Below are 14,942 nucleotides of genomic sequence, written 5' to 3'. Positions count from 1 at the left end.
TTTCATATAATTAGCTAACATCATGTACACATAATATAACAATAGCCAGTCATGCTGCATGTTGAATTACATATACACTTTTTAAAAATGTTAAACAAATTTGTAGGATAATTTACCATTCTATTGACCAGAGCAGATTCCTGCTATTGTGTTAGTTACCACATGAGCCATGATGCAGTGATATTGTTGTATCACCTGATTTATACTGCAGTGATGTGCTTTATGTCACAGCATATAAAAATGTTATTTATACCATAAAATATAACTTTGGTATATGCAATATTTTAATGGTAATGAAGAAATTCAAGGGTATAGATGTTTCTCAAATTTTTGAAAGCTTCCAAGGTTTCTACATTATCTCATCCTGTGGTCAATTTGGAGCATCAACCATGCATCTGAGGTAGTTTGCAGTTGCTAATTTCCACCACTCTCAGGCCATACCATTGCACTCTATGCTTATTTTAAAGCTTTGTGTAACTAACCTGAACTGAATATTCAGAATGTCCCAGCTCCTTTTTAGAGAGAACCAATCTTCTTCAGCTGAGATTCAGATGTTTCCAGGTTTCAAGATATACCATTTACCGATACAACATGAAAACATGTCATCCTGCTGTACCTGTGTAGTTCAGGCCTCCTTGCAGTTTTTGCAGCAGAGTTGTAAAAATCTACACCTTTGAAAAATGTTAGCCAAGTTATAATCAAGGTTAACATGTTAACCTAGCAACACGAAAAAACCTTGTTATCTTCTGTTAATTGCACTGGCAGAAACTTCTTACTGATAATGAGATTGGAGGCAGTGTACCATTTCTGAACCCCACCACATTCTCATCTCTACCAGAATTATGTCCGGTCAAATTTCATCTCATATCGGCCATTTAAGGACCACTTAAGGGTCTCAGCCTGTTGCTGCTAGGATTCACCCAGTTGCAAAGTGGACTGTAGCCATACAGCATGCACAATAGATGAAACTATGTGGGCTGTTTTTATTGAAGGGTGGAAGAAGAAAAACACTTGATAAAGGCAGTCAGAACCTGATCATAGGACTACAAAACAAAAGAGGAGTGTGAGTACCATAAGAGTGCCCACTGCTCTTGCTCTGACCACCTTGCCACATACATGCCCTGTGAAATTCATTCTCCCCATAACATTACTTACCTCTGGCATGGGTTCTCCATAATGCTAGGACCCAAAGTAAGTATTTCTCCAGAGTAGCCAAAGCCTCCACACTGACACTGCAAGCACAAGCATTGCCAGCCTCTGATTGATTGGCAGACAAGGTTGTACTTCCACACTGGAGGTCTTGTTTCAGAGGTAGGACTAACAATAACCTATTTCCTGGTTAATATTTGCTTCACCAGGCTTTCCTAGAAAGAGGCACTGAGGGTTTCCTGCTGGCTTTCCAGCTGGAGGGTGAGACCTCTGATGCTGCAACACAATTCTGTGTATCATTTCCATTTTCCAACCGTAGTCATAGTAAACAGCCCATGATATTATTGCGACGGTTTCAAGTTCACCATAGCACACCTAAAACTGAAAACCTGCATGAGAAACATGTAAATGATATCGAAGTATACAAATCAGGAGCAGGAGTGGGCATTTGGCCCTTTCAGGCTGTTTTGTCATTTAAGATCATGGCTGATTTGATTTTAGCATCAACACTACTGTCTATCACATATAATCTTTCATGCCTTGGTCAATCTAGAACTTACCTAGCACTGCCTCAAAAATATCCAATAAGCCAGACTCTAGTGCTCTCTAAAAACATGAGTTCCACAGATAAACTGTTGTCTGAGAAAAAATATCTGTTTTATGTCTGTCATAATTGGGAGACCTAATTTTTAATCTGTGTGCCCTACATTAGACTTTCCACTTAAGGAAAATTGCTCCCAATATCTAGCTTGTCAAGCCCTCTCACCATTTTGTATGTTTCAATAATATCAACACTCACTCTTCTAAACTCTATAGATTTGTTTGCAATAGAAAGCTTGAGGGATTCAAACATTATATGCTGTCCAAGTCAGCTATATAAACTATTTAAGTATTTCTGTTGTTAAATCATGCATCTAACATACCACCCAGATCATTTTAATAGTTTTAAGGCCTTGTAACTTAATGCATGTTCCGGAGCTCTGGAATGCTATAATTAGCCAACTTTCCATGGAGGGACTGGTGGTCATCCAGTGTAATAGAGTCACAGATCTACAGCACACAAAAATGCCCTTTGGCCCATCAAATTTGCACTGGTCAGAGACAAGCACCTAACTTCTAATCCCATTTTCTAGCTCTTGGCATAACACGTGAACATATGAATACTTCTTAAATGTTATGAAGGTTTCTACCACTACCACCCTTACAGGCAGTAAGTTCCAGATTCCCAAAGCCCTCTGATGAAAAACATTCTCTTCTAAACCTCCTGCTCCTTAGTTAAATCAATGGCCCTGGTCATTGGTTCCTCCATCGTGGGGAAAAATTCTTTCCTGTCTACCCTATCTCCTCTCCTCAATTTTATATATCTCAATCATTTCCCATATCAAGCTCCGATCCAAAGGAAAATAACCCCAGTCTATCCAGTCTCTCTTCACAACTAAAATTCTTCAACCCAGGTAATACGCTGGTAGATGTCCCCTGCACCCTCTGCTATGCAATTACTTATAAGATTGGGAGAATGTTGATATGCATACTTTTACTACTGGGGCACAAAATTCTCATACTATCCACAATGATGAAAGAATCCAAAGTGTTTAATAAGCAAGTGGACAAACTTTTGATAATAAACATTTTTAAAAGAGGAAAGGAAGAGCAGAACAGTACTATCTCGATTCATTCAAACTCATTACAAATAGCAGCCTCATCTTATGGTGTGAAATTCTAAGAATTTCAGCATATGCAAAGTTTGCAACAATGATCCTGTATGCAATTTTAAGCACATGGGACATATACAACAGCAAGTTGCATGGTAGAATTATTTAGTCTGTGTAAGAAAATTGCAGGTGATTCAAGTTGTCATTCACAATAAAAAGTTCATATCAAGAAGAGTAAAATAGCACTCAAGATTAATTTAAGTAGATGGCTGAAAGCTGAAGTATTTTTGAAATGATGAAAGTCAAAGTTTACATTACAGAAATTGCTAATAAATAAAGGACCAACATCTGGACATTTTCTGGTAAAGCATACATGTCAAAGGCAGTGGTCCCAAAACCTAAAGAACAAAGACTGATTGGCAATAGTATTAATGAGTTAGAACATAATTACCAGCATTTTTAAAATATTTACCAACTCAACTCCTTTTGGAGATTGTACCTGTCCAGTTGGCACTAACAATTTTTTGCCAGAGATCAGTCTGCATGAGTGAGCACCTTAAGTGACTATCGTAGCATGCATCACAATCAAATCTAACCCTTTCCTAATCTGACATAAATGCATAGACATACTTCACAGGAAAGATCACTGAGAAGTGACCATTCATAGAAACTAAGGTTTTTTTTCTTCTCTCTGACCCTGGGCAATAAAAGCACCAAAATGTTAGCACAGGTGGAAACAGCTAATTTCACAAAGAACAGGAGCTGCAGTTCTGATCTGTTTAGACAATATAGAAACTTGGATGGCACTGTTTCTATTTGATGAATCCCGAGCTTGATAAATCTGAAATTCATGCAATTGGGTGCATTTTAAATTTGTATGACCACATCTGTTGGCTGAGAAGTGTCTGCTGTTTTCTCAGTTCAGGCAGTCCAAATCTGAGCACTTAAAATGGTTAAGGCTTATTTGGAATGACTCTAAATTAAAGAGGTTTGTTAATTAAAGGAGGCAATAAATTTCTCAGTTCAAATTGAATGAGGCTGCTCAGGCTCATGCGACAAGTCATCAAATGTTGTAAGGTCAGGAGCACGCACTTTCACTGCTACGTCATAAAAATTGCTTCAAACGCACTTTCATTTATTTCGAGAAGTCTGTTCACTGTCCCTTTACAGATCATAGGTTATACTGTTCCATGTGATAGAACTCTAACTTGAATGAGCTAATGAAATTTCCACATTTTTCTGAGGGCACAGAGTCACCTATTTTGAAGCCTTCACAAAAATGATAAGTTTACAGACATTGCCAGTTTTGTTATACCTCAACCCTATTGAAATCCAACAGGAAAAGGAGCTAGAATGCACATAGACGAAAATCAACTTCCATATCATTATCAAGAAAAATAATTTTTATGTATCTAATTATAATGGGTTGGATTTTCTGACTCATTGGAAGTCGGGGTGAGGAAAGGGATAGGAAAATGCGGACAGCCAACTTGGGACAACCTTTCAACATATTTCCATTTCCAGTGGAATTCTGAGGGGTGCACCTTGAATGAGATTGGCTGCCTGTTCACTATAATGTCTGGCAACCAATTAGAGCATTTTTGTCTTCCTGCCTTCCCTTCTTTTCCAGTAGTGCTTTAAGTTTGATATTGCTGCAGAATCTTTGAGTCAGCAAGATTGGAAGCTTATCTATCATCTTTAATCGGACTTCAAATGCAGAGATAGCCAATTAGGGACTGCATCTAATTGTTACACCATTGGACACACTAATGACGTGAGAGATTGAGACTCCCATGTGGGTCCTGGCACCCAACAAAAAAAAAATCAAACCCAACATCACAAACAAGACACAATTTAAAAATAAGTTCAAGGACTCATTCTGCATAAGTTGCGGCTCACCAGAAGACTCTCCAGTTCTTAAGATCTATTTATTATAGGCATATTGAAAGTTTCTAATCAAACTATTTGGCTTCATTAGGACCTGACGAAAGCTGTCAAGTTTTGGAATGAGACTTGAAAGCAGACCTTCTGTATAAGATATTGGGAAACTACCACTGTGCCACAATAGATTAGATTAGATTACTTACAGTGTGGAAGCAGGCCCTTCGGCCCAACAAGTCCACACAGACCCGCCGAAGCGCAACCCACCATACCCCTACATTTACCCCTTATCTAACACTACGGGCAATTTAGCATGGCCAATTCACCTGACCTGCACATCTTTGGACTGTGGGAGGAAACCGGAGTATCCGGAGGAAACCCACGCAGACACGGGGAGAATGAGACAGTCTGTTGCCTGAGTTGGGAATTGAACCCGGGTCTCTGGCGCTGTGAGGCAGCAGTGCTAACCACTGTGCCACCATCCCGTCCACCGTGCCGCCCACACTTCCACCTTTACTTCAATCATTCCAAATTCTGCATATTTTATTCCTGGTTTACAATCAATATTTGCAACAGCTATCCATTTGATATTAATTAATGTTTTAAAATTCAAATAATGTAAGTTGGCTGTGAAAGACAACTTAAGTCCCATTTGAGCCAATGACAATTTGTGTTATCAGGTCAGTTCATTCATGGACTACAAATCAAACTACTTGATTTTTTCAAACAACCAATGCCAATTTTGTTGAAAATTTGTTGTATCTCAATTTTGTATACAATATTTCAAATTTCAGTTGTTAAAGAAAAAAAAACATTTTGAAAACTTCATTATTCTGAATGGTTCCTTTGCAAAGGTTCCCTTTGAGTAATAATTTGCATTTTGTAGTCTGAAACAAAGTAAATGTTTTTAAAGAAGCTGTCCACAAGTATCTAACAATCTTTGTAGCATAGATTTTACCTTTCCTAACTTGCAGCTAATGCCAAGGCAAGGGGAGTTCCAAACATCAGAAAGCCAAAAACAAATCCAGAATCAGTGACTGCATCAAGCAGGGTAAACAGCCTGAAGAAATCTTACAGACAGCAAATAAGCTTGCAAAATACTTAATTCTTATGTTTGATTATTTTGCTCATTGTAAAAATTAAGGTTGGAACATAAACCGTAAAAGTTGAAATAGCAGGACAAGCTTTCTTTAAGAAGTATTTGAAGAAAGAGTGAAAGAAATAGGCTTACAGTAATAAGGGATTTCAATTTTGCTAACATTAACTGAGATCACATTCATGTTAAAGGATTAGAGAAGGTAGAACTTTTAAAATGCATCCAGCAGAACTTTTGTGTCAGTACATATATAGTCCTACTAGAGATGGATCAGTGCTAGCCCTAATCCTAGAGAATGAAGTCGGACAAGTAGTTGACATGTCAGTGGGTGAATATTTTGGGGATAATGATCATAATTCTATATGTTTCAAAATCATTATGAAATGGATAGGATAGTACAGACGTTAAGTGTCTAAATTTGGGGAAGGGAAATTTCAATATCATTAAACAGGATCTGGCAAACATAGAGTGGGAGCAGATACTTGCAATAAGTTTACATTTGAAAAGTGGGAATCTTTCCAAGCACAGCATATTTCTCTAAGAGGGAAGGGCTAGGGTAGCAAGTCCAAAGAAGCCTAGGTGTCAAAGTATATCAAGTATTAGATAAAAAGAAGAAAAGGAAGCATTATTAGGTACACAGCATTAAAAACAGGGGAAGTATTTCAAGTATATAGAGTGTGTAAGGGTGTGCTTAAAAAATGAAATTAGGAGACACACTGGTGCCACTAAATATCTTAAGCAGACAGGATTAAGGAAAAACCATTTTCTAAGTATATTAAGAGGAAGAGGATAATAAGGAAAACGTGGGGCCTATTAGAGACCAAAGGGGTTATCTGTGCATGGAGCCTGCAAACCTGGGTGCATACTTAAATTATTAATTCTATGTGTTCGCAGAGGAGAAAGGTACTGTAGCTGGAGATTTCAGTTGGGATGGTGAGGTTCTAGAACATGTTAAGATCAATAGAGAGGAGGTTTTATGTTTTAGCAGACATAAAGCTGCATAAATCCTCAGGACCTGATGAGCTATATCCCAGGCTGCTACAGGAGACAAGGGAGGAGATTGCTGGGGCCCTGGCAGAGGTATTTAATACTTTGGTAGCCACAGAAAATGTGTCAATTGACTGGAAGATAGCTTATTTGGTGGATAGAAGGGCAGCAGAGATAGGCCAGATAATTACAGAGCAGTTAATCCATCATCAGTGGCAAGGAAATTAGTAGAAAAAATTCTGAGGGACAGAATTAATCAACACTTGGAATGGCATGGATTGATTAAGGATAGTCAGCTCCGATTTGTTAGAGGGAGATCTTGTCTAATTTGTAGGAGATTTGTTTTGATAAAGAGTGATGATCTGGTTTACATGGACATCAGCAAGGCCTTAGACATGGTCCCACATGAAAGGCTGGTCCAAAATGGGATAACATTGGCGAACTAGATCCAAATGTGGTTTGCAAATAGGAGGCAAAATGTGATGGTGTAAGGTTGGAAGCCTGTGACCAACAGTGTACCACAGGGAACAATGCTGGGAGCCTTGCTGTTTGTGATGTATATTAACAACTTTAACATAAATGTCGAAGGTAAGTTTGCCCAATGCACAAAAATTGGTGCAGTTGTTGACAGTGAGGAGGATAGTCTCAGGCTACAATCTAATATTAATCAGGTAGTAAATTGGACAGAGCAATAGAATTTAATTTTGATCAGTGTGAGGTGATGCTTGTCGGGAGGTTTAATAAAAGATGGATTTACACAATGAATGAAAAGTCCCCACAAAGTACTGAGGAACCAAGTGACCTTGGTATATAAGTCCATAGATTCCTGAAAGTGTCAGCACAGGTAGATAAGGTGGTGAAGAAGGCATATATAATGCTTGCCTTCATAAGCTGAGGCATAGAATATAGGAGCAGGGAAGTTTTATCACAATTTTATAAAACAATTGTTAGGCCACAGGTAGAATATTGTGTGCTGGTCTGGTCACCACACTGTTGGGAAGTCATCATTGCACTAGAGAGGATGCAGAGAAGATTCACCAGGATGTTGCCTGGGATGGAAAGTCTCAGTTATGAAGAGAGACTGGATTGACTGGGTGTGTTTCTCCTGGAGCAGACAAGGCTGATGGGGGAATCTGATGAATGATACAAAAATATGACAAGCAGAGACAGAATCTTTTCGCCCAGTAGATAGATCTAAGATCCAAAGGCACAAGTTTAAGGTGAAGAAAAAGGGGTGAGAAAAAGAGGGGATCTGACGAAAATGAAATTTCACCCACAGAGCAGCAGAAGTATGGAAACTTCTGCCTTTTGAAGGTAATGGAGGCAGGTACTTTCAACACGTACAATGCACCTGAATGAGCACTTAAAATGTCAGGATATTGCAGACTGCATGGAAAGTACAGGTAAATGGGATCAGTCCTGGAACCGCAGCTTTTTACAATATATATTAATGATATAGAAGATGGTATTAGTAATAACTTTAGCAAATTTGCTGATGATACTAAGCTGGGTGGCAAGGTGAAATGTGAGGAGGATGTTAGGAGATTACAGGGTAACCTGGACAGGTTAGGTGAGTGGTCAGATGCATTGCAGATGCAGTTTAATGTGGATAAATGTATGGTTATCCACTTTGGTGGCAAGAACAGGAAGGCAGATTACTACCTAAATGGAATCAATTTAGGTAAAGGGGCAGTACAAAGAGATCTGGGTGTTCTTGTACACCAGTCAACGAATGTAAGCATGCAGGTACAGCCGGTAGTGAAGAAGGCTAATGGCATGCTGAAAATGTGTTGCTGGTTAAAGTACAGCAGGTTAGGCAGCATCCAAGGAACAGGAAATTCTACGTTTCGGGCCAGAGCCCTTCATCAGGAATGAGGAGAGGGTGCCAGGAAGGCTAAGATAAAAGGTAGGGAGGAGGGACTTGGGGAGGGGCGATAGAGATGTGATAGGTGGAAGGAGGTCAAGGTGAGGGTGATAGGCCGGAGTGGGGTGGGGGCGGAGAGGTCAGGAAGAGGATTGCAGGTTAGGAGGGCGGTGCTGAGTTCAAGGGAATCGACTGAGACAAGGTGGGGGGAGGGGAAATGAGGAAACTGGAGAAATCTGAGTTCATCCCTTGTGGCTGGAGGGTTCCCAGGCGGAAGATGAGGCGCTCTTCCTCCAACCGTCATGTTGTTATGTTCTGGCGATGGACGAGTCCAAGGACCTGCATGTCTTCGGTGGAGTGGGAGGGAGAGTTAAAGTGTTGAGCCACGGGGTGGTTGGGTTGGTTGGTTCGGGCGTCCCAGAGGTGTTCCCTGAAGCATTCTGCAAGTAGGCGGCCTGTCTCCCCAATATAGAGGAGGCCACATCGGGTGCAGCGGATGCAATAGATGATGTGTGTGGAGGTGCAGGTGAATTTGTGGCGGATATGGAAGGATCCCTTGGGGCCTTGGAGAGAAGTAAGGGAGGAGGTGTGGGCACAAGTTTTGCATTTCCTGCGGTTGCAGGGGAAGGTGCCGGGAGTGGAGGTTGGGTTGGTGGGGGGTGTGGACCTGACGAGGGAGTCACGAAGGGAGTGGTCTTTGCGGAACGCTGATAGGGGAGGGGAGGGAAATATATCCCTGGTGGTGGGGTCCGTTTGGAGTTGGCGGAAATGACGGCGGACGATATGCTGTATACGGAGGTTGGTGGGGTGGTAGGTGAGAACCAGTGGAGTTCTGTCTTGGTGGCGGTTGGAGGGGCGGGGCTCAAGGGCGGAGAAGCGGGAAATGGAGGAGATGCGGTGGAGGGCATCGTCGATCACGTCTGGGGGGAATCTGCGGTCCTTGAAGAAGGAGGCCATCTGGGCTGTACGGTATTGGAACTGGTCCTCCTGGGAGCAGATGCGGCGGAGGTGAAGGAATTGGGAATATGGGATGGAGTTTTTACAGGGGGCAGGGTGGGAGGAGGTGTAGTCCAGGTAGCTGTGGAAGTCAGTCGGTTTATAGTAGATGTCTGTGTTGAGTCGGTCGCCCGAGATAGAAATGGAAAGGTCTAGGAAGGGGAGGGAGGAGTCTGAGACAGTCGGGATGGAAGGTGTTGGTAAAGTTGATGAACTGTTCAACCTCCTTATGGGAGCACGAGGCAGCGCCGATACAGTCATCGATGTAGTGGAGGAAAAGGTGGGGGGTGGGGACAGTGTAGTTGCGGAAGATGGACTGTTCCACATATCCTACAAAGAGACAGGCATAGCTGGGGCCCATGCATGCTGGCCTTCATAACAAGAGGGATTGAGCATAGAAGCAAAGAGGTTCTTCTGCAGCTGTACAGGGCCCTGGTGAGACCACACCTGGAGTACAGTGTGCAGTTCTGGTCTTCAAATTTGAGGAAAAACATTCTGGCTATTGAGGGAGTGCAGCGTAGGTTCACAAGGTCAATTCCTGGAATGGCGGGACTACCTTATGCTGAAAGACTGGAGCGACTGGGCTTGTATACCCTTGAGTTTAGAAGACTGAGAGGGGATCTGATTCAGACATATACGATTATTAAAGGATTGGATAATCTGGAGGCAGGAAACATGTTTCCGCTGATGGGTGAGTGCCAAACCAGAGGACACAGCTTAAAAATATGGGGTAGACCATTTAGGACAGAGATGAGGAGAAACTTCTTCACCCAGGGAGTGGTGGCTGTGTGGAATGCTCTGCCCCAGAGGGCAGTGTAGGCCCAGTCTCTGGATTCATTTAAGAAAGAATTGGATAGAGCTCTCAAGGATAGTGGAATCAAGGGTTATGGAGATAAGGCAGGAACTGGATACTGATTAAGGATGATCAGCCATGATCATATTGAATAGTGGTGCAGGCTCGAAGGGCAGAATGGCCTACTCCTGCACCTATTGTCTACTGCCCATATAGTTTGATGTTAATTGGCCAGCATGGAGACAGAGGGCAGAAGGGCCTATTTCTATAACTTTAATCTATGTAATTTTTATCATAAGTGAAATAATGTGATACGAAACAAACATAAAATTAGATTTTCATGGCCAGAGAAGCTGTTCAGAATTAATTATGATTTAATGTAGCATTAAAAATTCCAGCTCCAGCTCATTAACAAGTTATAACATTTCTGAGGAGGGTGAAGGTTTAACAAATATTACAACATTAAAGGTGAAGTTATAATCAGTTCAAGATTTCAAAAACCTGTGTGTCTACATGGGCTTCAACAGTGCCGATTACGCGGACATATTGTACAGGGAATTACTAACAATAACAAGTGAGTTTCCTCATACAGCTGTGCATGTGTGAATAGAAGAAGTTGCTACTAGTAATGCAGGGAATGGAAATAGGAATTATAGTACCTGTATTATTACAATTGCAAAATCTAGGCTTCATTGTACTTAAATATTATCCCATAAACCTGAAGGTAAAGTAAAACTTTGGATATTATTTTAGTTGCTTACCTCAAAGAGGTCAGATGATTCATTCCCATATTGGTTGGAAATTATTCCAGATTGGTCACTGTACCACTTGAGTCCACCCAGAAAAGTTTCTGTGTCCAAGTCATTTACATCAAGCTCCGAAAGGTCAAGTTCAGGGAGATCTGAACACAGTGGTTGGTCTTCACCAACTAATGCAGCACACTACAAGAAAACAAAGGAAAGCATGTTTTTAAAATATTGATGTTACTGTACCAGCAAGTAAATATTGCAACTTGCTCCAGCATAATAGTAACTTCATTAAAAAAGTGCAGTGTCTTGGCAATGCGGTTTCAGCCAATGATACCATGTAAAGTACTGTCAACAGGGGTGCAAGAGTGCAACAATGTTGCCATTTGAAACTGGCAACTTCCTTTCAAACTTGTACAATAAAGACTTGATTCAAAATATGCACTGTTTTTGAATTTTTGCCATATTAATGTTTAAAGTTATGCTGTTTTCAGTGAAAAATGGCTTTGATAACAGGGAAAATGAAAGAGAAAACAAAAAGCTATGACTGCCAGGTGAAGGACTGGTTGACCTCATGGTCCACCAGGGAGCAAAGCAGGTTTGACAACACTTGACTCTACAGAGCTTCCCAGTGATTAAACATACTATAGTTGGAGTTAAAAATAGAAGTTTGTTAACAAAACATTTTGGTGCAGCTCTGTAGAATTCAGTAATGCTGTAAATCCTTTGCTATCTGTACATGATGCAGTAGGAGATCACCAAAGTTAGGCTCTAGGTTTGCATTGCGAATATCCAAGAATCCACCCAAAAGTGAGTTGAGTTTCTGATAACTGAATAGCAAAATATCTCAAGCATGTGCTGGATTTTGACAGCTGAGTGAATGTCAGATTATTAGTATAAATGGACTTTTAAATAGCTAACAAGGATACGGGAATTAACAAGTGAGAAAATTGTGAAGAAAACTACAGCTTACCAGTTCATGCATATCTCATTGCTAGGTCCACACAGGTGCTCTGAGCAGCTGATTCTGGTGTTTTTTTTTAATAACTGAACTTCACTTATTAGGTAAAACAAGCAAACTTTATTGTCCTGCTCATAAAGCAACTGAGAAATTTTACATTGCAGATTATTCCATAAATTCATGCTTCGTAAAAAATATTACCTATATTCTCATAGTCGTAACTACCCTAAAAATAGATAACCATTTTAATCCTGTTGGATGATCTCTCATAATATTGTAAAATATATTTCTGTATATTAGCTAAAAATACTCATGCCCATTACAAATTTTGCTTTATACTTTGAAATTACCAGATTGATGCAGCCTCAGAAAATCGGTTTGTGCAGAACTTCTCTTGACATGAAATCATATACCTCCACTCTATGACATCATGAACAGAGAATGCTGCCCACAATTCACTGCTTCCCATTCATAAATAATATCATTGGAACACAAGTTTAAGATATCATAACAAGGGGGAGATCTACACATTACATTTGCTCTCAAGAAACCACTATCCAACACAACAGAAAAAGCAAAGGACAACTGAGTGACTGAAGTACATAGGCATGTCTTGCAATAACCTTTATAATTATGAAGCAATTTTATTGGCTTTTAACTGATCTCTTTCTAACTTCAAATTGAATAGAATAGATTTTAAAGTGTAAATTAAAGAGTGAACGAGACATTTGATCATTTAAAACTTTTACTTTTGCCCGCTAATGAGCTTCAGTAGACGAAATAAAAATAAAGTTTCCAGAAAGATCCTTAATTATAACCGTGACTAATGGTAAAATAATATAAAATCTACTATACTGTACTTTTGCACTTAATAATTACTTCCCCTTGCTGTCCTGAGAGAAACAGGCGAGATGGCAAAATATTCTTAGAGATATGGCAAAATATTCTTCACTGTCTCAAATTAAATTCTTTACTCAACTCTGGTTCATTCAAAACTAATGCATGACTGAAGAAAACAGATTTGCAAATACTGAAACACATTCTTTGCCAAAACCACTCAACTGCTTATTAACGAAGAGAGGCATCAAGAGGTCAGCAGATATTCCCAGTGCCTATGTAAACTGGAATGCAAGGTTTATGTACTGGAAGGGGCTGATGAGCAATCTATATAAAACATGCAATAGTGCTAATGCAATTCATGCACATGCAAGAATAGAAAAAAGACCTACTGCAACATTCTGAAAAATACTGGAATAGAATACAAAAAGCAAATAAAAACACATGAACGATTACACAGCTTTTGGCACAGTCTATCAATTGTCTCTCAAGATGATCACAAAACCGAACTGGAATCCGTTTGGCATGTGTGCATTCCCTGAATTGAACATAAATACATAAAATCCCCTTACAGGACAAAACATACTATGGATATATCCGAAGGAGCAGCCGTGAACCTTTCTGCCTTTTTTTCAAATGAATTATTCCCTTGCAGGTGATATAGATTTAAAAAGTCAGTGCTTATTTTTATATTACCAGCAGCAGCCTTTCCATACAAGCATTCTGGAGCAGTTGCACTCCTACAGTGGATGTCTTAGATTTAAATTTAACGTTTAAAAATAGTTATTCTAAACCAAGACTATTGTGAAAATATATGAGTTTGTACGATTTAAACCTGAGAAAACACATAATAAATACAAATCTTTGGTTCACACATTATGTTATCTAATTCACTCTAACATTTTTGTTTGTGGCACCGTGCCAAACCAATTACCAAATGCCAGTGAAATTTCAAGTTAAATCTGAACCTTATGACATAAGTTGTTTCGTAAATGAGAATTGTATTTAAAAAAAGTCAGTGTCACCTTTAACAGCATTGAAATCATAGGTGTGTGGCTGCTTTCCAAATGAAAGAGACAGATAAAATCCAAGATAAAATTACTGCCTGCCTATCATACTGCAAGGTTATACGAAAGTTTTTAGGCAAGTTTTTAAAAAAGGATCAGTAAAGCTAGCTCCTTTCACAGAAGATAATGAAAAGAGCTTGTGTGTAACATTGTCTCAATCATTTACTAGAAAACAAATTTGAAGCAAATTGAGGCTCAGGTGAATACTCTTTCAAACAGCATTCCTTATTTATTTAGGTATAAGTTCGTTTGTACTCACTACTGATGAAAAGATCACTGAATTATACCACAGCTCACCTCTGTTTCAGTCCACTCAAAGTCTTGGTTGCACCTGTCCCACTCCATTCAGTTTATGCCTTAAAATCTCAATAAATCCACAGGCACACACAGCAGCACACATGTGGGGTGCTGGCCCCTTACTGAAATTGAACTGAAGGCACCTGTCTTACTACTACACTAACGCTACTGTTCAGTGTCACATGACAAGGTTATTAAAAGGAGTTAGTGCTGTCAGTCAGAGGTACTATTCCATGATAACACCAATGACGTCTCAGAGGGTGGAGCTACAGTTAAGTACAGTAAATCTTTAAACTACTCAACCTTTGAATCTTTAGTCCCGTGCTGTGATTAAATTCCACTTTCGGAACCACGTCTTTATAACAATTCTGCCAATTAAAGAAATTAAATGATAATGGCATTTTTAAAAAAATCTTGTTGGAAGAGTCTTAAATGACATGAGGTTGAATACTATTTCATAGTCTAAAATTGTTTTCTTAATTTATTAGAAAATAGAATTTTACAAGAATTAGAATCTCTACAGTGTGGAAACAGGCCCTTTGGCCCAACAAGTCCACATGGACCCTCCAGACCCATTCCGCTACTCTATATTTGCCCCTAACTAATGTACCTAGCC

The 14,942-nt window shown here is 39.7% G+C and overlaps 1 protein-coding gene across 3 annotated transcripts in view; it reads right to left on the bottom strand.

The window, feature by feature from the left end:
- The window catches only part of ppargc1a (peroxisome proliferator-activated receptor gamma, coactivator 1 alpha), a 150,657-nt gene extending 136,178 nt beyond the window's left edge, over positions 1-14,479 (bottom strand). For 2 of the 3 annotated variants that reach the window (XM_060825233.1, XM_060825241.1), the window contains exons 1-2: positions 14,327-14,479; positions 11,180-11,359 (exon numbers count right to left, since the gene is read on the bottom strand). In XM_060825233.1, coding sequence (XP_060681216.1) covers positions 11,180-11,359; positions 14,327-14,374 — 228 coding nt within the window. In that variant the 5' untranslated portion in view covers positions 14,375-14,479. Of the gene's footprint in view, positions 1-11,179; positions 11,360-12,137; positions 12,165-14,326 lie in introns of those variants that run through there. The other variant, XM_060825250.1, reaches the window with a different exon arrangement.
- Between the last annotated feature and the right edge of the window lie 463 nt (positions 14,480-14,942).

Source organism: Hemiscyllium ocellatum, chromosome 1 (assembly GCF_020745735.1).
Source record: "Hemiscyllium ocellatum isolate sHemOce1 chromosome 1, sHemOce1.pat.X.cur, whole genome shotgun sequence".
Classification (NCBI taxonomy): domain Eukaryota; kingdom Metazoa; phylum Chordata; class Chondrichthyes; order Orectolobiformes; family Hemiscylliidae; genus Hemiscyllium; species Hemiscyllium ocellatum.
The sequence above is the reverse complement of the archived record's forward strand: the minus strand, read 5'-3'. Positions and strand labels throughout refer to the sequence as shown.